The sequence below is a fragment of the Rutilus rutilus genome (assembly GCF_951802725.1).
Source record: "Rutilus rutilus genome assembly, chromosome: 22".
NCBI lineage: Eukaryota > Metazoa > Chordata > Actinopteri > Cypriniformes > Leuciscidae > Rutilus > Rutilus rutilus.
In genome coordinates, this window is record NC_140227.1 from 27188147 (window position 1) to 27213401 (window position 25255).

The 25255-nt window shown below is 35.8% G+C and overlaps 3 protein-coding genes across 9 annotated transcripts in view; all 3 read left to right on the top strand.

Annotated features, from left to right (window-relative positions):
* LOC311281714 (uncharacterized protein) overlaps positions 1-23272 on the top strand; it is a 29472-nt gene extending 6200 nt beyond the window's left edge. Inside the window, exons 1-14 of one of the 6 annotated variants that reach the window (XM_084394916.1) lie at positions 17923-17960; positions 19001-19045; positions 19160-20190; positions 20518-20568; positions 20834-20899; positions 20980-21030; positions 21154-21207; positions 21432-21509; positions 21645-21663; positions 21856-21907; positions 22021-22090; positions 22506-22601; positions 22960-23009; positions 23122-23272. In XM_084394916.1, the coding sequence (XP_084251042.1) occupies positions 20118-20190; positions 20518-20568; positions 20834-20899; positions 20980-21030; positions 21154-21207; positions 21432-21509; positions 21645-21663; positions 21856-21907; positions 22021-22090; positions 22506-22601; positions 22960-23009; positions 23122-23211 (750 nt within the window). In that variant the 5' untranslated portion in view covers positions 17923-17960; positions 19001-19045; positions 19160-20117 and the 3' untranslated portion in view covers positions 23212-23272. Of the gene's footprint in view, positions 1-17922; positions 17961-19000; positions 19046-19159; positions 20569-20833; positions 20900-20979; positions 21031-21153; positions 21208-21431; positions 21510-21644; positions 21664-21855; positions 21908-22020; positions 22091-22505; positions 22602-22959; positions 23010-23121 lie in introns of those variants that run through there. The other 5 variants (XM_084394919.1, XM_084394917.1, XM_084394920.1 and 2 more) reach the window with 5 other exon arrangements.
* Positions 4549-15964, top strand: LOC311281709 (uncharacterized protein). Its single transcript, XM_084394902.1, has 12 exons — positions 4549-5460; positions 7445-7738; positions 8026-8322; positions 8875-9174; positions 9271-9309; positions 12350-12397; positions 12673-12726; positions 14130-14168; positions 14478-14531; positions 14714-14746; positions 14954-15043; positions 15130-15964. Exons 1-12 carry the CDS (start codon positions 5406-5408, stop codon positions 15225-15227), a joined length of 1401 nt encoding a protein of 466 aa, XP_084251028.1. The 5' UTR covers positions 4549-5405; the 3' UTR covers positions 15228-15964.
* The window catches only part of LOC311281708 (uncharacterized protein), a 134678-nt gene continuing 126157 nt past the window's right edge, over positions 16735-25255 (top strand). For both annotated transcript variants that reach the window (XM_084394901.1, XM_084394900.1), the window contains exon 1: positions 16735-16985. In XM_084394901.1, coding sequence (XP_084251027.1) covers positions 16931-16985 — 55 coding nt within the window. In that variant the 5' untranslated portion in view covers positions 16735-16930. The remainder of the gene's footprint in view (positions 16986-25255) is intronic.

Here is a 25255-nt window from a genome sequence, read left to right on the forward strand (position 1 = left end):
AGCCGTGCTGAGGGCCGTAAAGCTTCTAAAATTACAAGTTAATTTTTTTATGCGAATCCATTTGACATTTGTCCTCTTGTTTTGGATGGTTTTCTATTGACTCTGTTTGACCCTCTTCATCATGCTGTTCTTTCACAGGCCTCGAAACACCCAAAGTCCCATCAGGACAGCACACCAGATCCCACAGCAACTGACTCTTTCATTATGTCTGAAAATTCAATTTACCAGCCCTCAGGTAAGATTTTTCATTAAAGTGGTCATTTCATGACAAACCAAATCGTTTTCGTTCTTTACTATAAAAACACACTGTGGTTTCACAACTTAAAACTTCCTCACTATTGGCCCACTCGATCACGATAAGCTCTTATGGAAGAAGTGGGACAAATATTAAATTGATCAAAACACTGCTGCACAGTCAGTCTGAGAAGAGATGATTCTGCTGTGTAAAGTGTCAAAGCTTAAAATACATTCAAGTTTTATGACAGAGAGCTTGTTCTTGACAGTCAAAACATGTTATTTAAAGTGAAATGATGCTTCTGCATTACAGAAGTCTTGGTCAATACTCAACAGAAAGAGGGAAATACAGAGGAAAATGAGGTAATATGTGAACAGTCGCACCACAAACCCACATAAAAAATGAGTCTATCAAGTCTATCAGAAACAGATTACAAACATTTATCTTGTCTGTCTTATCAATCTTTCTGTTGTCTTCCTTAAGAATGTTTACCACCTGTACTGCACGATCCCTGACAAACCAAATCAAATCGTTCTCGTTCTTTACTATAAAAACACACTGTGGTTTCACAACTTAAAACTTCCTCACTAGTCCGAAAGCATTGAGAAACTTGGCCCACTCAATCATGATTAGCTTCAAAATATCTTCTTATGTGTTCAGCAGAGGAAAGACATTTATACAGGTTTGCTAATCAGCAGAAGAAAGAAATGTATACAGGTTTGCTAATCAGCTGGAGATGTTTCTTTTGTATTAGGTATATTTGAGCCGAGAGATGTTTCAGAAAGTGGTTAGGACAATACTGACCCTGGCAAACAGTGGTGGAGACATCATGTCCCACATGTAAATTACGCCAATGCATGTGGCCCTGAACTGCCCTCTATTACAGTGAATACAGCTAAACATGCGGTCTCATGATGTACGTTCATCTTCATAGAACTGACTGCATTACATGGTTTCCTACGGTCTAGTATGTCACTTCCTAAATCAACTATTGTGTGAGACTCATCTATTTTCTCACACTCGCTGTAATGGAGTTGTTCATCTTCATTGCTTTGAAGCTCTTAAAGCAAGTGACAACCCCAAAAGAAGAAAAAGAAACCATACAAACAAAATATAAACTCCCCGTTCTGTTAAACTTCAGCATCACAGCTCATCGGAAATTAACATGTGGATATACAAACAGAGACACGAAAAAAGAGAAAAACAAACAGTCTAAAACTCAAGAAATTAAATCACAATATTTAAAAATCTTTCAAACCGTTTCACCTCAATGAACCAGAATACAAACCTATTGGTTTAATTTATAAAGCACAAAGGACAAAAATATCAAACACTCAAAATCACAGATTATATCGTACGAATCCACAGGTCAGAATCACCCTAAAAACACTCAGTGTTGTGACCTTTCCAACGTGATTACGTAATGCCTGGCGCGTCGCAGACCAGCACAAGACGAACAATTGTGGTTAAAAAGTATATACATTTTTATTTTATTTAGAAAATGGCTGATCGTTTTGCTAGATAAGACCCTATTCCTCAGCTGGGATCGTGCAGAGCCCTTTGAAACTGCATTGATTTGGACTTCAACAATTTGGTTACCGTTGAAGTCCATTGTGTGGAGAAAAATCCTGAAATGTTTTCCTCAAAAAACTTAATTTCTTTTCCACTGAAGAAAGAAAGACATGAACATCTTGGATGGCATTGGGGTGAGTAAATTATCAGGAAATTTTCATTTTGAGGTGAACTAACCTTTAAACGATATTTATCTCTCTACTGATTCCAGAGATACTGTGGTTCTGATTCTTGTAGATCTTTCGGCTCCTTTTGATACTCTTGACCACCCTACTCTATAGACTAGAGTCTTGGGTGGGTCTAAAAGCTACTGTTCTGAAATGGTTTCAGTCATACCTGTCTGACAGAAAGTTTTTAGTAACGATGGGTAATTTCTCCTCCTCCATGGCACCTCTGACCTGTGTCTCTCTCTCTACATGCTACCTCTGGGCTCTGTTCTAAGGAAACATGGTGTGTCTTTTCATTATTATGCGGATGACACTCAAATTTATATACCAATCAAAAGAAACAACCCTGTAGCGATTACATCTCTTCTGCGATGCTTAGAGGAGGTTAAATCATGGCTAGCCAAAATTTCCTCTGCCTAAATGAAGACAAGACTGTGGTTATTGTTTTTGGGCCAAATGAAAATTCTAGAGAGTCTGTCCGTTTTTAAATCCTCAAGGGTGCGGAACTTAGGTGTTCTTGTTGACCAGCCTTTTAAAATCTGAAAGATTTCCTCCGTAATCGGTTCCAGCTTCTATCAACTTCGTCTATGAAATCAAAGGCTTTCTCTCTCCAAAAACTCTGGAAATGGCTGTTCATGTATTTGTTACGTCTCGGCTAAATTACTGCAATTCTTTATATTGTGGTTTATCCAAGTCTCAAATTACTCGTCTTCAGCTAGTACACAACGCTGTGGCCAGAGTGTCGTAAATATGACCACATCTCTCCTATTCTCAGATCTCTACACTGGCCAGTTCACCAGAGAATAGATTTCAAAATTCTACTCTTTGTTTTTAAATCTCTATAACTTAGTTCCTGCCTATCTCTCTGAACTTCTTCATCCCTACACTCCGTCCAGAAGCCTAAGATCCTAAGATCCTGAACGGGCTCTGCTGGTAGTCTCTCGCTTTAGGCTCAAGCGCAGAGGGAAGTGTGTATTTGCGGTGGCAGGGCCACGACTGGAACACCCGCCTCTAGAGATTAGAACGGCCCTTCTCTGTCTGCTTTCAAGTCTCTTTTAATAACCTATACCTGTTTTCTTTAGTATATTGATTATTTTCTTCGGTTGGTTTTATTTATATTTGAGTCCGATACTGTTTTGCTACTCCTTCTTGTGTTCTGTAAAGCACTTTGGTCAGCCTATGGCTGTTGTAAATATGCTATATAAATAAAATTTAACTTGAACTTGGAAACATTTTGGATAATATTGTGAGTACACAAGTAAACAAAATATATAACATTGTTCTAGTGTTTTGTTTAATCCAAAAATCTTACATATTGTGCTTTTAAAGGAATAGTTCAACTTAAATGATCATTTACACACCCTGGTGTTGTTAGTTGTTCTAATGCAGCTGTTCTTTCTTCAGGATTTTCATTAAATACATAACATTTTGGTTTGTTTTTCCTTAAACTCTATCGTAAACCCCCAGAATTCTTGGAATATATGACACATGTCATGTGGGATCAATCTGTGATACTTTAAGTCTTTTTTTAAAGCTTGATGCTGGTCTCTATTCACTGCCATTATATGGATGAGCGCAAGGGGGATATTTAAAAAAAATCGCCTTTTGTGGTCTCTATGTTATTTTAGCCTAGTTATGATGCTTTAGTTATGCTATAGGGTAACTTCAAATGCTGATATCCAAAAGATGCTTTAATGTCTACAAATTGTGTCTTTCTTGGTATGAAAAGACACCTCTTTACATTTCATAATTAATGGTGTATAGTATGTTATGATAAAATGCATCATAATATTTTTACCAAACCTTTGTGTAAAAACTTCACAAATTCTCCATGCCACCATAAACATGCAAATAGGGATAAGATGGAACAAAGACTTTCAACTGGTCATCTTTGATTGGTCACCTCACCAAATGGGTGTGAACTGATAGGGCCGGATGTGGCAAATAAACAATAAACAATTCTGAATAAGAGACAAATAGACTAATTGTCTTTGAGGTTTATTTTCTTTCAAGAAAAAGTCAGCACTCGTACAGCCACACAGAGTGTGACAGTGAGGGGACGGCATCCTTCCTCTTTCATAGCCTCAACTCTCAGAGAGTTATCTCTCTAGGTCAATGATGGTACTTTCAACCATATATGAGCATTCTTAGACTTGTTCATTATATTCTATCCTTCGGTGGAAGCCCTCCTGTCACGTACCAATACCCTTTTACCATTCCATTACAATTCCATATTGCTCTTTTACTGTCATATGATGGTCACACTCATCTTAAAGATAACATTTCTTCCACAGGCCTTTAAGAGTTCTCTGATCAGTTCAGATCTCGTTTGAGACACTGTGTTTCCTGTCTCCTTCCAGCAACTTTATCTTCAAGTTAACTTTGTTGGATTCAACGTGGACCACCCTGAAGAACCCAAACGAACGCTTCAGCGCACTCCTGGCAAAATTATCAAGAATCTCCAGAATCTACCGCATCTGGACTTGATCAGCAACTGAAGTCAATGCAAGCACCCGTTCGCAGCCTTTAGATGCGTTTCGAAGTTATTGTGCCCCTTTTAAGGTGACCCTGATTCTTTGTTTCTCGTACGTTGTGGTTAACTGATTGTAATCTTGCCATGCTCTTCTCTTCTTTACTTTTCTATACTCTCTTTATTCTGTTTATAAACTTTGCTTAGTTTAGTTGTGTAGCCTACCCGTAGTTTCGTTTATTAAACCATTATATCCATGCTTTATTGTCTCTGTGTTTGCCACTCACAAAATCAAAGTCACTTAAACATCTTGATCTAGCTATATGGACGAACTGATTAAGTAATCATACTTCTGCTACAGTCAATTCTAAAACTTTATAATTAATAATACATATTTTCCTTTTGAGCTAATTTGCTACATATCCCTTTAAACTTAACATCATTTCAGGAGGATCTGATCTCTAAATTTTATATATTTTTCTCACTCTTTCAATTCATTAAGATGCAAAGTGAAGATATTGTTTGTCTATATCATGCATGAACATTTTAACTTCTGTTACTGATCATCACTGCTGTACATTACAATAAGGTTTGTGCACTATATGTTTTCTATTCAGAAGGTTTACAAAAAGTACTAAATTCTATTATAGATAATATGCAGAACACTAACAAGAGGATTTATTAGTCAGAGAATGGATAGCTTTAGTTAACTCTACTTAACTCTAAAAGTCGCCAGTATGGTTGTCAGTATTCATTGGATATTATAAACTTACATGAGAAATTCTTATGCACACTCTATGATACGAATTACATTGCAGATGGCTATCAGTGTAGTATTTTTTTTATCTACTTTCACCTACTTAAAACTGCTCAGTGCATAATATGGTTTCCGGTGGTCTGATGTGTTACTTCATAATTCACCCATTGTGTGAGACTCGTCTCTTTTCTCACTCTCGCTGTAATGGAGTTGTTCATCTTCATTGCTTTTCAGCTTCTTATGGAGGTTCAGTCTTACAGTAAGTGCTTTATGCTGTTAAATGTCTTTTAAAATAAGTCCACATAGTGAACAAAGTTTTATTAAATATTTCAGCATGTGCGCCGTTTACTTAATGTGGTATAGGCTACTCTCAACATCAGGCCATTTTGGAATGTGTTGTTTCTTTAGACGCAGAGAAGTTTGACAGGGTGGAGTGGGAGTATCTTTTTTTTTTAGTTTTGGAAAAATGTGGATTTGGCCCGGTCTTTCTTTCTTGGATTAAATTACTTAAAAGTGCTCCCTCTGCAGTAGTCCTGACCAATGGTCTGCACTCTAGGCCATTTAACTTGCACCGTGGAACTCAACCGGGCTGTCCGCTAAGCCCATTACTATTCACTCTAGCCATTGAGCCTATAGCAATTGCCCAACATGAGAGTCAGCAGATTACTGGAATTACCTGTGGTGAGGCCGTGCATAAGGTAACTGTATATGCAGACGATTTACTGCTATTTATCTCTAATCCACAAACTTCTTTACCCGCAGCTCTATCTTTGCTTGAGAATTTTGGTCGGTTTTCTGGTTACAGACTTAATCTGCACAAGTGATTTTTTTTTCCGATTAACAAGGTAGATACGCAACTACAGTAATAAACACCACTGAAACTAGTCAAAAATAAGTTTACTTATCTTGGGGTCTGTATCACTCGCCATCATAAGCATCTTTTTAAACATAATTTTGACATGCTTTGTGAACGGATTAAAAAAGACCTTTCTAAATGGCCCCCTTTAAAGATTTCTCTCATTGGACGCATTAATTCCATTAAAATGGTGGTGCTCCCTAAATTTCTTTATCTTTAATTTGGAATGGTAAGCACCCCCGCCTGCGTAAAGCATACCTTCAGAGATCTAGATGTAATGGTGGCATGTCCTTACCTAATTTTAAGTTTTACTACTAACATAAGAAATACACCGATTTGGTGGCATTACCACCTTTTGCCCAATAGATCGTCCTGGGTGGTCATGGAAATTAATGCTTATAAACAAATTTCTCTTCCAGCACTTCCTGCAACTAAATTGCAGTTAACTTCTTATACTTCAGTTGATTGCCCAGTTGTGAAACACTCATTGAGGATTTGGACCCAATTCAGGAAATCATTTGGTTTTAGGGATCCCTCTCTTCTAAGCCCTGTTGCCCGTAATCTTTTTTTTTTTTTTACCTTCAATGCAGAATGGATCATTTAAGAGTTGCTCTGACAAGGGGATAAAATGTTTAAAAAATGTATTTATTGATCATTTATTTGCTTCCTTTGAACAGTTAGCTCTACGTTTTAGTCTTACCAAGACCAACAGACATTAAGTCACTTCTATCAGACTTTCCAGTGATGCCTTCTGAAAATCCTTTGGATAGTTTCCTTTCATGCAACATATAAGTCAAGGGCTCAATTTCTATTATTTATAATTTAATAGCCAATCTGGCATCTTCCTCTCTAGATAACATTAAGAGAGCTTGGGAGGAAGACCTTGATAGACAACTCTCCGAAGACACATAAAAACTGTGTTCTTAAACAAGTCCACTCTTCATCAATGTGTGCTCGGCATTCACTTATACAGTTTAAAGTAGTGCACAGAGCTCATATATACAAAGTTAAACTAGCTCAAATGTTTCCTGGTACTAGCCCTATGTCAGTGTGCTGAGGGAACGTTGATTCACATGTTCTGGACATACCCCAAATTAGAGCGTTACTGGCAATCAATATTTCACACCCTTTCTGTGATTAGAGCCAGAACCTCAGGGTGCCATTATTTGGAGTTGTTTGCTGTCAGCATCAATGTGTAAAGTCCTTGCTTTCTTTTCCTTGTTAGCACGTAGAACGATACTATTAAAGTGGAAAGATCCCTTTGCTTTTCAATTTTTTTAACTGAAAATATGTGATTAATTTCGGAATATTATTGTACATTGTAAATATTAATAAACATTGTCAATGAGATGTAATGACTAATTGAGTTAGTTTTGGGTTATTTCAGAAGCTCCTGCTGTTAAAGTATCTCCAGATGTCCTAAGTGAGTCCAGCTCAGTGAAGATGATCTGTGAGACAGCAGATGTTACAGTGAAACAGTGTCATTTCTACGTAAACAGTGAACAGAAGAATATGAAAGTCAGTCCATCATGTGAGCTCGATCTCACTGGTGCTGAAGTGCTCAGATGGGCAGATGTAAAATCTCCTGCATCAGTCGACATTTACTGCTTCTACACAATAACTGAACACGGGATTGATAAACCATCATCTCATTCTCCTGCTGCTACAGTGAGGGTTCTAGGTGAGAGATTTCACTGATGTTCTACACTGTAAAAATTGTCTAACCTCCCTAACTCAAAATTTTCTAGTGACTGATAACATCTACATTTTTCAATTGGCCCAAGTGAAATTCTGTAAATTATCAAATTAAATTTACAGAATTTCTCTTGGGCCAATTGAAAAATGTAGATGTTATCAGTCACTAGAAAATTTTGAGTTAGGGAGGTTAGACATTTTTTACAGTGTAGTTTGGAAACTCTAATTGCAATGTTTTCTTTTTATTAATTATGGAATATTTGACTTAAACAGGTTCACTTCAGAAACCCTTCATCAGTGTTAGTGACGATGATGTCCAGATCAACATAGCCTGTGAAATACCACTTTCAGTCAGAGCTGATTTCACCTGTAGTCTCTACACTGAGGATGTTCTTCTGCACAGAAGAGTCTCTCAGGAGAGTCAGTCTGGAGAGAATCATTGTGTGTTTGATTTAACTCGTAGTGAACTCTTCACACGATCAGTGAACAGCAGACATCTGAGCTGTGATTATCACATCAACACTGAACCTGAGATCAGATCACCGCGCAGTGACACACACACCATCAGAGGTGAGGACTTCATACATTATAAGCTATATTTATATTATAATAGTAAATAAATTAGTAAACAAAACAATTTAGTATTGTTACTGTATTTGTAAAATGCAGAGGTAAAACATGTCCAAATGTGGTTAACATTAGACAATGTCAAAACTGTAAAAACATTTTTAGATTTCATATATTAATAAATACATTTTTATTCCTGTCATGCAGATGAGTAAAAATGCATGTATTGAATATAGATTTAAAAAAAATGTCTAATCAACTGGATATTCGTTTATGTGAGAGCTTGTGTAGAGTGGAATTTACTTGCAAAGTCAAAGGCATTTATAAATCTCTCCAAATATTTCTGTAATTATACAATAATCTAACAATCATGAATGACTGGGAAGATCATGGACAAGTCATGGAAATTCATTAGTCAAACATTTGTGAATCCTGAAAATCAATGAGACTGTTTGGATCAATGAGGTTTCTCTGCCAGCTATTTTTAAAAACAGAAACCAAGCAATCAAAATGTCCCATTGCTTTTTAGGTCATTTTTCCTTTCTTCTTCATTAGGTCTTCCTCAGGCCAAGTTAACAGCATCTGCTTCAGTTATTAAGGAAACAGACACAGTTCAGCTGAGCTGTGAGAATACTGAAGATCTGAAGATGGAGATGTGTGTCTTTAACATAAATGGAAGAGAAAGTAACTCAGAACAGAGCTCATCATGTCAGCTCTCACTCACTGGATCTCAGATCAGTATTTGGTCAGAAGGTCAGAGTTCATCTGTGAGAATAACCTGCTTCTACACTGTGGAGAAGTCACAAGTTCTCATAGCATCTCCTCACTCCGATCCAGTGACAATAACAATCCAGAGTACGTTTTTTTTAATGCATAACTTATTTATTTACAACAGAAAAACAGAAAAATTAATTACTTTACATCTACTTGTATTTGTCCAATGTGTGATAGCCTCTACTGGTCAAACTTTGACAACTGCCACAAAAACAAGTGAGTAACCTTCGTCTCAATATCCCTGTAGAGGATTATCATATCATAGAGTATTTCTGATATTATGTTATGCTATAATATGAATACCAGTACTACTGTAATTATAGTTTTATTTCAAAGTAAATGCATAATTTAAATTATCTTTAAATTAAATTTAAACATACTTGACAAGCACACAGAGGCATTTTGCTCATTTCACTTTAAATTACTTTAAATGTGAAAATTATTCTTTCTTAGTTTATTGCACAGCTTTCCTATGTGACTATGATTAGTCAGTCGCAGGATTTAGCAGTCAAATTGTTATACAGTACTACTACTGTTACACAGAGACATTTTGCTCATTTCACTTTGCTTCATTGTGAAAATTATTCTTTCTTAGTTTATTGCACAGCTTTTTTATGTGACTATGATTACCCTTACGAAAAAGACGTTTAAATGTGCTATTAGTATACTTCTTTTAAACTAAAAATAAGAAAGTCTAGGCCTACTTTCAGTCTAGGGTCAGACTTTCTCAGAAATATACTTGAAATTGCACTTAAGTATACTTCACTTATACTGACAGAAAGGTCTAAGTATATTTGACCTACACTCACCTAAAGGATTATTAGGAACACCATACTAATACTGTGTTTGACCCCCTTTCGCCTTCAGAACTGCCTTAATTCTACGTGGCATTGATTCAACAAGGTGCTGAAAGCATTCTTTAGAAAAGTTGGCCCATATTGATAGGATAGCATCTTGCAGTTGATGGAGATTTGTGGGATGCACATCCAGGGCACGAAGCTCCCGTTCCACCACATCCCAAAGATGCTCTATTGGGTTGAGATCTGGTGACTGTGGGGGCCATTTTAGTACAGTGAACTCATTGTCATGTTCAAGAAACCAATTTGAAATGATTCGAGCTTTGTGACATGGTGCATTATCCTGCTGGAAGTAGCCATCAGAGGATGGGTACATGGTGGTCACAAAGGGATGGACATGGTCAGAAACAATGCTCAGGTAGGCCGTGGCATTTAAATGATGCCCAATTGGATCTAAGGGGCCTAAAGTGTGCCAAGAAAACATCCCCCACACCATTACACCACCACCGCCAGCCTGCACAGTGGTAACAAGGCATGATGGATCCATGTTCTCATTCTATTTACGCCAAATTCTGACTCTACCATCTGAATGTCTCAACAGAAATCGAGACTCATCAGACCAGGCAACATTTTTCCAGTCTTCAAGTATCCAATTTTGGTGAGCTTGTGCAAATTGTAGCCTCTTTTTCCTATTTGTAGTGGAGATGAGTGGTACCCGGTGGGGTCTTCTGCTGTTGTAGCCCATCCGCCTCAAGGTTGTGCGTGTTGTGGCTTCACAAATGCTTTGCTGCATACCTCGGTTGTAACGAGTGGTTATTTCAGTCAAAGTTGCTCTTCTATCAGCTTGAATCAGTCGGCCCATTCTCCTCTGACCTCTAGCATCAACAAGGCATTTTCGCCCCCACAGGACTGCCGCATACTGGATGTTTTTCCCTTTTCACACCATTCTTTGTAAACCCTAGAAATGGTTGTGCGTGAAAATCCCAGTAACTGAGCAAATTGTGAAATACTCAGACCGGCCCGTCTGGCACCAACAACCATGCCACGCTCAAAATTGCTTAAATCACCTTTCTTTCCCATTCTGACATTCAGTTTGGAGTTCAGGAGATTGTCTTGACCAGGACCACACCCCTAAATGCATTGAAGCAACTGCCATGTGATTGGTTGATTAGATAATTGCATTAATGAGAAATTGAACAGGTGTTCCTAATAATCCTTTAGGTGAGTGTATACTTGTACTCAATCTTTTGATCAAGATATACTTAAAACTATATTTATTCTAATCTTCTTTTGATTGAGTATAGCCTATACTTTTTTCACATAGTTTTACATACAATCTTATAAACTAACATTGTTGAAAAAATGTATTTATAAAGAAAACAGATATGTTCCTAATTCATATCCATTTTTGTGTTGGCTAGTCCAATGGTAGTGTACATAGGAATTTACTTCAAATCTTTACTCTTTTTGAATTTTCCTGCTATCTATGTTTACACTGTTATACAGTAGGGGGCGCTATTACACATATTCTGAAAGAGAACAGTATCAGAATCTCCGGATCAAAACAAAACAGGTGTCGAAGAAGCAGAAAGTGATAGAAGATTGCTTACGCAAATGTAAAACAACGCAATCATTAAACATTAAACAGCATATAAATCAAAACTGCCTAATGTTACTGAATGAAACTTTTAACCCATGAAGAGTAAACGACTGTGAAGCTTTGGGGTTTTGATGGAAGCGATCTACTCTGATTTGATCATCATTCTGAATCCGACCGGGACAGTGTTTGACAAAAATGCGATTTTCTGAGCTTTTTCTTTAAAATTGTGGGGTTTTTTATTAATGAAACTTTCTCACATACAAGTGTTAATAAAAAAGGACGCATGAAGCTATAACGTTTTTAAAATGGAAAGAGTTAAAGTACAGTTAAAGGTAGGCCTATATATTTCAAGTAGCCTATAAAAAATTAATAACTAAATAGGAACATAGTAGTGTTTTTAAAGTGCAAAAATAATATATAAATAGTTAACTATAAGTGTGATATTGTTCAAGGCTACTTGCAGCATGAAGCTACTAAACTAGTAGAGTATACTTCAAAGTATAAATTCCTCCACGCCCCTAACCCCCTGCAATTATTATTATAAAAAATAAAATAAAATAATAATAATATATATATATATATATATATATATATATATATATATATATATATATATATATATATATATATATATATATATATATATATTATATTATTAAAATGATCACCTTTTGTCTTTAGCTGATGACCATATGCCTGTATAATGTTTATCACATTAAATGATTCTGTCCAGCTCACTTTTCATTTTTTTATATATTTATATTGTATTCTTGTATGTTGTACTGTATTAATGCCACAACCAAATAGTTTTATTTCCAAACTAAATGCTTCCTTTGACGTTGTTGAATTCTCTTTGCAGCTTCAACAGCGACCTCTACTGGTGAAACTTTGACAGCTAAAAAAACTCGTGAGTTATGTTTATTTTGAAAATAAAACATACTTTACAATCACACTGAGGCATTTTGCTCATTTTTTATTTTTTCTTAGTTTATTGCACAGTTTATTGCACAGCTTTCCTGACTATGATTAGTCAGTCACAGGATTTAGCAGTCAAATATTGTTAAACAGTAAAATTACAGCTAAACCGTATTATTGATCATTGACTCTGGCAAATGATTTTAGGCTAATAGTATCATATGTCTCATATCTCATCTCACTCTGACACACTGTTGATTCTATCAGCTGTTTTCATACCAGCTTCTGCTCTGCCTGAAACCACCAGAGAGTCAGAAACATGTAAGTGGATTTTTGCTTTGTTGATAATAATAAGAATATTAAATCTGTTTTAAATGTTAAATACAAATTTTCCAGACGGTTAGATCATCTAGAAACCCTGATGTCTGTAATCATGATGCAGTAGTTCAGGTTTTTTTTTTTCACACAAACATTGAAATCCCCCCCTTCATCATATGTGGCAAAAAAAAAAAAAAAAAAATATATATATATATATATATATATATTTCTTTTAAAGGGGTCATATAATGCCATTTTTGTACAAGCTAAAATGATTCTTTAGGGTCTAAATTAAAAGTTTGTAATATACTTTAATTAAAAATTCTCATTAGTATTGTAAGAAAACACTCATTTTGCCTGGTCAAAACCAGCTCTGTTTTCAGCACGCCGTTTAAGTGCATGTGTCTTTAAATGATAATGAGCTTTGCTCACCCCACCCCTCTGTTCTGTGCATACACCATTTTTAATAATAACACAATAACCATAACGCGTTGTTCATTATAAACGTGGGATTATGAATTATATTGAGAAAGTCGTACATAGAAAACATGCCGTAATGTACCCTGAGTGTAAACCTTAGACGCATTCATCGTGAAGCGTGCTAGCGATTTGCAAAGATTAATATAAAGATTAATATAAAGGTTAATAAAATGTTACACTCACTTCTTCGTCTGGAGGTGCAGCAGGAACACGAATAGTTGGTACCGATCCTTTTTTCAGGAGCAGCTTCTTAGCAAAACCAGCTTTATACTGACCCTCCTTTATAAAGCAGTCTGGTGTGTGAAATGATTCACGCAAACATGAAAGCATTGACGTTGATCGTGGGGAATATTCCCTTCGAAAACAAACTCAGCCACTGCGTCTTCAGCGGTTCGGATTTAGGAACATCAAAATGACTGCTGTGTTCCTTATTACACCCAAGAACAGAGCACCACAATCGCTTAGACGCCATTCTGCTCCAGCGTATCAACAATACGGACTATGATGACAGCTTGCTCACGAGCGAGTGCGGGTCTGTGTTGAAACGCTGCTGGGGCGTGATAAGGTTTTTCTCCATTTTTAGGTATGTTCGATATGAAGCGGTGCTGCCTAAACCGATCGGTGAATGACAAAGAACCGTGAGAGCGATTGGAGATTTGACGGCTCTGCATGCTTTCGAATCGCTCTCCCAGTACCTTGATGTCATACACCAATCGATCTGTGCAGCGCCGCTTCAAGTCGAACACACCTTTTGTCTTTAGCTGATGACCACATGCCTGTATAATGTTTATCACATTAAATGATTCTGCCCAGTTCACTATTGTATTCTTGTATGTTGTACAGTATTAATGCCACAACCAAATAGTTTTATTTCCAAACTAAATGCTTCCTTTGACACCGTTGAATTCTCTTTGCATCCTCAACAGCGACCTCTACTGGTGAAACTTTGACGGCCAAAATAACTTGTGAGTTATGTTTATTTTGAAAATAAAACATACTTTACAATCACACTGAGGCATTTAGCTCATTTCACTTTAAATTACTTTAAATGTGAAAATGATTATTTCTTAGTTTATTTGCACAGCTTTCCTATGTGACTATGATTAGTCAGTCGCAGGATTTAGCAGTCAAATATTGTTATACAGTAAAATTACAGCTAAACTGTATTATTGATCATTGACTCTGGCAACTGATTTACTACATACTAGCTGTAGGCTAATAGTATCATATCTCTCATATCTCACCTCACTCTGACACACTGTTGATTCTATCAGCTGTTTTCATACCAGCTTCTGCTCTGCCTGAAACCACCAGAGAGTCAGAAACATGTAAGAGTATTTTTGCATATTTATTTTTTAAGAGAATATTAAATCTGTTTTAAATGTAAAATAAGAAAAATCATTTTCCTGACTGTGAGATCATCTAGAAACACTGATGTCTTTAATCATAATGCAGTAGATCAGTTTTTTTTATTGTAATATGATTTCATTTGAGATCTTTTCTGTTGCAGCTGTTCCTCCTACTGATCACATTCACTCTGAAGGTTGTTCATTCACTCACAACACAACACAAAACTCAAAACTGATATTCTAAATATCTGTAAAAACTAAAACAAATCTTGAAATTTCCTCCTTTCATGATTATATGATGTGGCATGTTAATTTAAAAGGAATTTAATAAAAAATCTGCACATTATATGTCTGATTTAAATATAAACATGGATTAAAGCCTAATTTTTGTCTTTGGACAGTTTCATGGCTTTTAGTAGTGCTGGTTTTCACTGGTATTGGTTTATTTCTCTCTGGACTCATGGGATTCATCTGTCTCTGCCACTTTGACAGTAAGTACAATGTATAGGTGTGTAATTATTCATAAACTGAGCTCCATGATTGAAACATATGATGATAATAAAGTGTATCTGTGCAGGTTATGATGACGTTCTTACAGAGGTGATCTACAGCTCCTGTCAGGTGGAAACAACATCTCTGTTAACTTCCTCTGTGTGCTCCCCAAAACACGGATGAACCGATTCATTTCTTCACTTCTTGCACCTCAAAATATAAAAATGATTTGTACAGAAAGAATGATAGTATATTTACAGTATGTAGCTACTGAGTTCATATACTGATCAGCAGGCCAAGGCAGCTTGGAGGTATTTTCCCACATTTTGATTTTGGGAGAAAATAGATTTTATATTGGTAAAATGTTAAACAGAGCTGAAAGCATCTTTAAGTCATCTGTAGACTTTAGTGATGCAGATTCACTAACAGATTTGAAGCTTCAAAAATAATAAATGCAATTTCTATTATTTTTTTTAATCAACTATTGAGTGCTAACAGTAAAGTTGTATTTTAACTGCAGCATGTTAGGCTTTAAACAATTTCACAATGTTAGAATATAGTGCCCAAATTGTTCAGTTTTATTCATTGTAAAAAAAAATAATGTAAAAGACGCCATGTTAATTGGTTAACATTAAGTTCCCGTACTATTTATATGAAAAATTTAATAGATCTAACCTGCATTGCATTCATGTAATTTTACAGTAAAATATTGTTACATGTGCCATTTCTGTAAGTAAAAAGAACAAATCATCTTAAAATTGACAGTGAATTAGCATAAACTGACATTCCCTGTGTGACACTTTAAATTTGATGTTTTTTCATTTTAATAATTATGTTTCTTCTTAGTTTTTTGTTATCAGTTATGTACATCAGGGTTTTATGTTACATCTTATGTTATTAAATTAATGTTTATTGCCAAATTTTAGTGTGTGCATGACACTGCATTCACCTTCTCTATATTAGTATTTACATCAGCTTATATGGAAAAGCTACTTGTGATGAACTTTAATTCATGTGACTTTCTCTTTACTGCTACGGTAGTTGTCAGTATATGTTCAAAGTACAAAACAGATTTTAGTATCAGAGTGACCTTGATAATTCAGCAGAAAAGAGCTGTCGGATTTACTGATTTAAATTGTGTGTGTGTGTGTGTGTGTGTGTGTGTGTGTGTGTGTGTGTGTGTGTGTGTAAATTAGTTTTAAATTGTACAATTTACAGGTTGTTCTATAAATATGTTAACATTTTTACTGCAGTTTTACAGAATTATGGCAACTACAGCTTTATAATAATGACAGGACTTTTTTTGCAGTGTTATTTTCTGTTAAACAACTGTCTGTTCAATGAGCAACTGAACCACTTGACTTATTGTAACGTTTTAGTCCAAAGATGAATATAGACGCGGTAAATCAAAATAACAGCCTTTTTTATTAACTAAAGCAAAACTCAGGCAATCCAATATGATAACACAAACAGCGTGCAATGCACAAACAATACCAGATAATGAACTGAGGAAACTGAAGGACTTAAATACACAGGGTGATGAACTCAAACTGACAGGTGTGCTAATTAAATGAATATCCATGGCAACTAAGGACTGGTGGGAATAAAGGAACACAGGAAACAGGTTAATAAGAGAAACAAACTAAAAGTCCATGAAAACTAAAGTAAAACAGGCAGAGTGTGACAGACATTATGTGCCTGTAGTCTGTGACTGTGAGCCAACAAAAAATGTTACCAGTGATCCAGATCTGCTGAACACGTGTTCTCATGATGTACGTTCATTTTCATAGTTCTGAATGCACAAGCATTAAATGGTTGTGGTTTAATGTGTTACTTCCTAATTCACCCATTGTGTGAGTCGCTTCTCTTTTCTCACTCTCGCTGTAATGGAGTTGTTCATCTTCATTGCTCTTCAGCTGTTTATGGAGGTTCAGTCAGACAGTAAGTGATCTCTGCTATTTAATGTTGATTAAATACTGAATGTCCTCAATTGCAGTTAAAAAAAGTTTATTTTTCTAAAATGTGTGATCAGTACGGTTATGTTTCAGTTGAGCAAACACATGAACCTACAACCTCTCTGCTTTAAGGCATGTTAGTTTTTTGCTAGCAATTTAATTACAATTTATTAAACTGATTGCAATTACTCGATTAAGCTAATGTTTGGGTGAAATAAGAATCTATATTAATTGGAAATGTTCATGTAAATGAGTTATTTGGAAAATCCATTGTAGTATTTATTTACATCTGCATATGTTCATATAAAAGTTTATTGTTCACATGAGTTTAAGGCCCGATTTTACAGACAGGGTTTAGATTAAGCCAGTAGTAGGCTTTAGTTAAATTAGGACATTTAAGAATCTTTTCTACAGGTGCCTTAGAAAAAAAAAAAACATTACTGGTGTGCATCTTGAGAAAAAACAATGGCACTGACATATTTTAAGTGCAAGTTGCTTTTAGTTAAAACAGCTCAAACATGCATTTTAGTCTAGGCCTAGATTTAAGCCTTGTCTGTAAAACCATTAATTTGTTTAAAGGTTAAACCAAAACATGGACCATGATTGGAAAATGATGCATGTAAACGCGGTCAATAAGGAGATGTAATGATTAATTTGTCTGTTTTGGTTGTTTCAGAAGCTCCTGCTGTAAAATTATTTCCAGATGTCCTAAGAGAGTCCAGATCAGTGAAGATGATCTGTGAGACGCCAGCAGATGTTAAAGTGGATCAGTGTTATTTCTACATAAACAGTGAACAGAAGAATATAAAAGTGAGCTGGAAGTGTGAGCTCGATCTCACTGGTGCTGAAGTGCTCGGATGGGCAGATGTAAAATCTCCTGCATCAGTCGACATTTACTGCTTCTATGAGTGGGGCAATAATAAATCATCTCATTCTCCTGCTGCTACAGTGACGGTTCTAGGTGAGAGATTTCACTGATGTTCTTCTGGGTTAGAAACATTATTTCAGTGTGTTTAGTAACTATGGATTATTTCACTTCAAACTGATTCACTTGAGAAACCCACCATCAGTGTTTGTGATGTAACACTTATAGGACACCTCTGGATAAATACTATTTATAAAGACTCTTTCAATCGGCTATATAATGCAATACAGAAAAGACAAAAACACTAAATATAAGTAAGGGTTGAATATGGTTGATCATAATCCCTGTGGTGTGTTGAGACTCATTTATTGTGGTTCGATGTCAGACTATGAAATCAGAAACAACATGTTAAAGCTGATTCTATAGCAGTTGTGGACAGTGTGAAAAAGTAGACCGTGATCTGTGACAACAAACGTTTAACCACAGTGTGACGTACAAGTGAACAATCTGATATATTTAAGCAGGAAGGAAGTCACGAGCTGATCATGTGATCAAAGTTGAGATGTCAGACAGCAAGTCTATGTCTGACAAATCTATAAAATGTAATTGGGTCATTCTTTTCTGCAGCTACTTTTGAATTCTGTGACTTTACAAAAATGAATACATGTTAATGTTAAATAAATAAATGTTGAAGTCAGAAATATTTCAATTAAAATTTCTTTCAGAAACATGCTTATATATTCTGAATTGATTAATTGTGTTTTTTTAAACATGGCAATAAAATGAACAGAATAAAGACAAAGAGCAATTGCTCAGTGAGTGATTGACAGTTTACATGAGTGTCAACCAACCACTGAAGCATTGATATTATCAGACAGATGTTTGTATTTTGTTGAATCGATACCACAAAACATTACAGAAATCATCAAATCAGTTGCTGCTAATACAGATGTTTATGGAGTTGTTTTCCCTCCAAAATAACACATTACAAAAGTACTAACAGGATTAAAGTTAACAGAGTTTTTGCAGCTTTAGGAAAAAGCACTCTTCTTCATTGTATTTGAAGGACCTGTATCTTTAACAAGCAAACTTGGCTTTAAAGCTTGCCCTATAATGCTGGTAATTTGTCTCTGCAGTTTCAACAACCACTGCACATACTACTACAACAGCCATGACAACCTGTGAGTAATCAAAAAAGCATTATTATTACTCCACCATGAAAGTCTTTGGAACGAAAAACATTATTCCTTGATCATGATTACTTGTTGAACATTTACTGTACATGAAAATTTCAGTCTTTTCAACAGCATTAATTGTAAGGTCCACTTCTGAAACCACAACATACAGTAAATCTGGTAAGTACTGACAACATAATTTCTGGTTAGATCAAATTTCAGAAATGATTGCTATATGGGTCCTATCATACACCCGCGCAATGCAGCGCCAGGCACGACGTGAGTTTTTTTGCTAGTTTCAGCTTGACACAGTTATCATTTTCACGTCCTGCACCACGTTGTTTAAATAGCAAATGCATTTGCACCCATTTGTGTGCCCATGGGCGAGCTGGTCTGAAAATGAGGTGTGTGCGGGCGCATTGATGGTGCGTTGATATTTTGAGGCAACTGAAATAGACTGCGCCATTGACCAACTGAAACCTGGTCTAAAGTCAATGGTGCAATGTTTTTTTTTTTTTGTTATTTAAAGAGCGTATTAGTAATAATGTGCGCCTATACACTGTAAAAAATTTCTAACCCTCCCAAATCAAAAATTTCAAGTGACCGATAACATCTACATTTAAATTATAAAATTAAATGTACAGATTTTCACTTGGGCCAATTGAAAAATTTAGATGTTATCGGTCACTTGAAATTTTTGATTTGGGAGGGTTAGAAATTTTTTACAGTGTATAGGCGGGTCCACAACGCTCGTACACTCTGCTTATTACACACACACAGGGATGCGCAGCAGCACACAAAAATGCCAAATATTAAATGCCATGTCATGTATGCTGTGTACATGTAAATAGTGAATCCGCCATGGCGTGAGCGCAACTGGCTTTTAAAGGGAATGGGATATGAGACTCTGATTGGTTTATTGCACGTTACGCCCAAAACACACCCATTACTCATTAAGAGAATAGAGACAACCCTTTTAGACAATGCGCCGGGCGTGCCGACCATTTTCCCCGTCGTTAAACTAGCAAAAGTTTAACGTTAGTGCAGTGCACTTTAGACCATTAAAATAGGGCCCTATATGTTTTTTGTTATATTAGTTGATCTCCATTCCAAGACAAACCTGCCAACAAACACAACAAAGGAAACCATATGTAAGTTCATCCACTTTTCCTCAATGGTTAAAGTTACTGTGTAGAATATGTTGGATTCAAATGTCAGGTTCAAAAATATATGTGGGATTAATTTAAAGTTTATTTATACTGTTCGTTTATAACTCAAAGAGGAAGTCCTTGAAGGTAAGTGGGAAGTATTAAGTTCAAGCACAATGAATTCAACATATTGATTGATTAAGTTCATGATTGTGCTGCTTTTTCAACATGGTTAATAATTTCTAATGAATTATGTGAATATTTTTTCAAACATTCTATTTTAATACTATACATGCTGTGGCACTGTTAATTTTTTTGTTGTTGTTGCAGTTTTCACAGCAACCTCTACTCTGCCTGGTAACAGAAATATGTCAGAACATGGTACGTATTTAGATGCCAAATTGCCAAGCAAATGGCAAATTTGTTTTGCTCCAAATGATGTCTGCTCAAAATGTTAAGTCATGGATGAACATTGCATGTCTCACCCAATATGTTTGCCTACTTTAGTGTATTTTTCACACACACAAAACAATAAGATAATTTTGGATCTGCTATCATGGTTATTACTACAATGATTAGTTCAGTACAACGATAAGATTTATGCCAGTCTTTGTAAAGACAATTTTTATTTTATACACAACTTAAGATGTTCTCACTGCAGTTTCAGCAGAAACATCCACTCAAAAAACTTCACAAACGAACACAGAAACATGTGAGTAGTTTAGTGTAGTTACCTGACAATACAAATATTCGTAATTCATATAGGTCATTATTTTACCATTTCAATTTCAGCAACAATGGCTGCCATTTCCACTACTGAAACCCCAGCATCCACCAGGACTGGTAACTTTTTATAAATATCATTAGAACACCATTTAAGAAAAAATATTTTTACAGTGACTTCATCAAACACTGAAACACTGTTGTGTATATTCATCATATCATTTGAGTAATTTTTTGTTGCAGTGGTTTCTAGTGTTCACACTTCAGCAGCTGATCCACCCGCAACAAGATATACAGGTTTTATTATAAATCTTTTTCTTCCATATTTAAATGATTTTACCATAGCATTCCCTTTCAGATCTCTGTAGAACATTTACTTCTTTCCATGCACACAACAAACGTAAAACAAATCTACATGTATCACTTCAGTTGCCAAGTGGACTGATGTATCTAAAGCACCTATATTAATCATCATAATGCACATAAACATGTATTAAAGTGCTGGTTTTGTTTTGACACAGACACATGGTCTAAAGTGCTGGTTTCCACTGGTGTTGGTGTCATTTTGACTGGATTCATCTGTCTATGTTGGTTTGCAAGTAAGTCAAGTTTATAATTGTACACCCCATGCTGTTCAATATTATTATGTGAAATCATTTATCATGTGAATTTTGACCAAAATGCTGTACTGGAGTAAAAACTGAACATAATGCATTAGCTCATTGTTTTTCTAGGTAAAAAACGAAGAAAACAGTAAGTTTTATTTCATGCATTCAATTTCATAGTCTGTGATATGTATTGGAGACAGTGTTATTTAAGTATCATTGAGATACTAATATAGTTTTTTTTTGTAGTCTATAGGATCTGTATGTGCAAATGTGTATTACATTATCTGATATATGCATGCATGCAAAGATGCCATAAAGATCATTATTTGATTCTTAGCAATAAAATAAGATTCATAAGATCAGATGAGCCGAGTAAAGGAATTGGTATGGTGAGTATCTTTGCAATTCTTTTTTTAAATGACAAAGTAATACATATTTATAATACCATAATGAGTAAGAATGGCTGAAATGGACATGACCTTAATTATTCTTTGTCTTTTAGACTTCTGGGCCTGCAGAGACATATTCTCTGATCACTTCTGTACCAGCCACATCTCAGCCCATCTCTGTAGGTGAGAGAACATTATCTCAGACAACGTGACGCTAAGTAACAGATGTCACCAAGAATCTGCTAAGTTAAAAACACCATAGTGACCACAGCTTCTCGGAAACTGAAGCCATTTCCTCTTTCAAGTCTTCAGCATTAATAGACACATCTTCTCTAAAAGGAACAGCTCCCGCCAAAATGAAAATCATTTAATCACTTTCTTGCTGTTCAAAACTTGTTCTACTGTGGAACACAAAATTAGCTATTTTGCAGAATGTTTGCACTGTCATCCAATGGAAGAAGCCGTGATGAGGGGCCGGAAAAATTCTAAAATGACAAGTTTTTATCTTTATGCGAATCCATCTGACATTTGTCCTCTTGTTTTGAATGGTTTTCTATTGACTCTGTTTGACCCTCTTCATCATGCTGTTCTTTCAAAGGCCTCGAACACCCAGAGTCCCATCAGGACAGCACACCAGATCCCACAGCAACTGACTCTTTCATTATGTCTGAGAATTCAATTTACCAGCCCTCAGGTAAGATTTTTCATTAAAGTGGTCATATCATGACGAATCAAATCATTCTCGGTCTTTACTATAAAAACACACTGTGGTTTCACAACTTAAAACTTCCTCACTAGTCCAAAAACAGCATTTTTGATGCTCACATATAAGCATTAAGAAACTTGGCCCACTCAATCACGATGAGCTCATACAGAGGAAGTGGGACAAATATTAAATTTATCAAAACACTGTTGCACAATGAGTCTGAGAAGAGATGATTCTGCTGTGTAAAGTGTCAAAGCTTAAAATACATTCAAGTTTTATGACAGAGAGCTTGTTCTTGACAGTCAAAACATGTTATTTAAAGTGAAATGACGCTTCTGCATTACAGAAGTTTTGGTCAATACTCAACAGAAAGAGGGCAATACAGAGGAAAATGAGGTAATATGTGAACAGTCACACCACAAACCCACATAAAGAAACGAGAAGTCTATCATGAACAGATTACAAACATTTATCTTGTCTGTCTTATTAATCTTTCTGTTGTCTTAAGAATGATTACCACCTGTACTGCACGATCCCTGACAAACCAGTTCACTCAAACGCAGGAGATCAAGTCTACAGTTTGGTGAAGATGCACTGATGAGTCTCAAGTCGTGTTTCATTATGTACATTCAATATAAATAAAATATCTTTACTCACTGACAAAAGTTTTTATTTTCATCATTTAGTGTTTGGTGTGGAATGCATTGTGACCTCTGTGACCACGCAGAAGACTTTCTCTGGCAAGGCTTTCTAGCCCAATACTGCCTTGTGAGAAGTGCTTGGGATTCACTGCAGAGACAATGGAGGTCCAGCTTAGCCTCTCTGGTTGTAATGGGTGGAGCTTGAAGCTCCAGCCACACCATAACCCTAAAGTAACTAGGGCAAGCTCCACGCATTAGATCCACAGAGGTGAAGCTGGAATAGGGCAAGCTCCACCAATATTACGTCCAGAGATGGGGAGCTGGAGGTCATTTGCAGTGAATGGCATTTGTCATATTCACGTGCTTTAGACAGTCACAGAAACATTGCGTTGAGTATAAACAGTAGTTCCAGCATTTGAGGGCAAACGTGACAGTTGGAGTGATGAAGAAACCATTTCATTCTTACATTTATAGTCCAAAAGGTCTGTTCAGGATAAACTTGTAGTAGCCTACTGTTGGCAATATAAAGTGAATATGAGTGTACAATGCTAGAGCCTTTAAACATATCACGTTCATCCAATCAGTGATCCTGACACCGCAAATAAGGATGTTTACCCAGGGTTAGGAATATACAGTGCAAAATGGCAGTTTATGATTACCTAGGATTAATCGTTAACCCTGGTTAAATAATGAGAAGTGTGAAACGTGAAGCAAGATTACCCAGGACTCAGTTTACCCAGGGTTTAGAATGACCCAGTATTAACTATTTCAAGTGTGAAAAAAGTTTTAAAGAGCAAAATGAATAGCTCCTCAAACCCCTTTTTCAATGAGAGTAAAACGTTTTTGCATTGATTTGTACTTGGACTTTAAATAACCAGCACGAGAACCAGCACTATTTTAGTGGAAAACGGATAACAGAGATGTCACGTTTATGCTCAGTTTTGGATTCATTTTCTTAGTGTTCAGTTCCTGTTTTTTCTGCCTTTATCTTGTTAGTTTTCCTTTGTTCTCAGTTTCCCGCCACTAGTTTGTCACCATTCATTTACATTTACATTTATTCATTTAGCAGATGCTTTTATCCAAAGCGACTTACAAATGAGAACAATAGAAGCAGCTAAACTTACAATAGGACAACAATAAAGTACAATATGCAAGTGTAAGTGACCACAACAATATGCAAGTACAATATGCAAGTGCAAGTGCTATTCATTAATTAGATCGCCTGTTTGTATTCAGTTCATTATCTTGTATATTTAAGCCCTTTGGTTTCTTCTGGTCATCGTCTGGTGTTGTTTGTGTATAGTTCACACCGATATGTTATTCTTGGATTAGTGCCTCTGCTTTGTTTTATTAAAGATAATAACCTTATTTTTTACACAATCATCCTTGTCGTCATCCTTTGTGGAGGATGAATTTTTTTTTGCAGCATTTAAGTTAGTCAGGAAACATTAACCCATATATGAGGTAAAAATAAGCTAGAATTCCTGTAAACATGAAATGGCAATAAACTCATTATGCTGAGCTAAATGAACCACAAAACATGGAAGGTTTAAATAAACCATTCTTGGGTTTGTCCATAGTTTGTTTGCCCATGTGGGTTGCAAAACAATCCAGATTGGGTTATTTTTAACACATTGGTTTTAGAGTGTACACTAATCTACATAAAACTGATAAGTGCATGAAATAGTTTCCTGTCTGATGCGCTGCTTCATAATTCACCTATTATGTGAGTCTCATTTTTCTCTTTTCTCACACTCGCTGTAATGGAGTTGTTCATCTTCATTGCTTTTTAGCTTCTTGTAGGTTCAGTCTTACGGTAAGTGATCTCTGCTGTTTAATCATTGTCTTCTTAAATACTGTAAAATAAATAGGCCTACATTTGTACTCGTCTTTTTGATACATATTCTTAAACTTGCAAAGTGTGTAAAGGTCATATTTAAATTAAACCAGAATTTGCATTTATTGAAAAGTGATTTATCTGTTTTGGGTTGTTGCAGAATT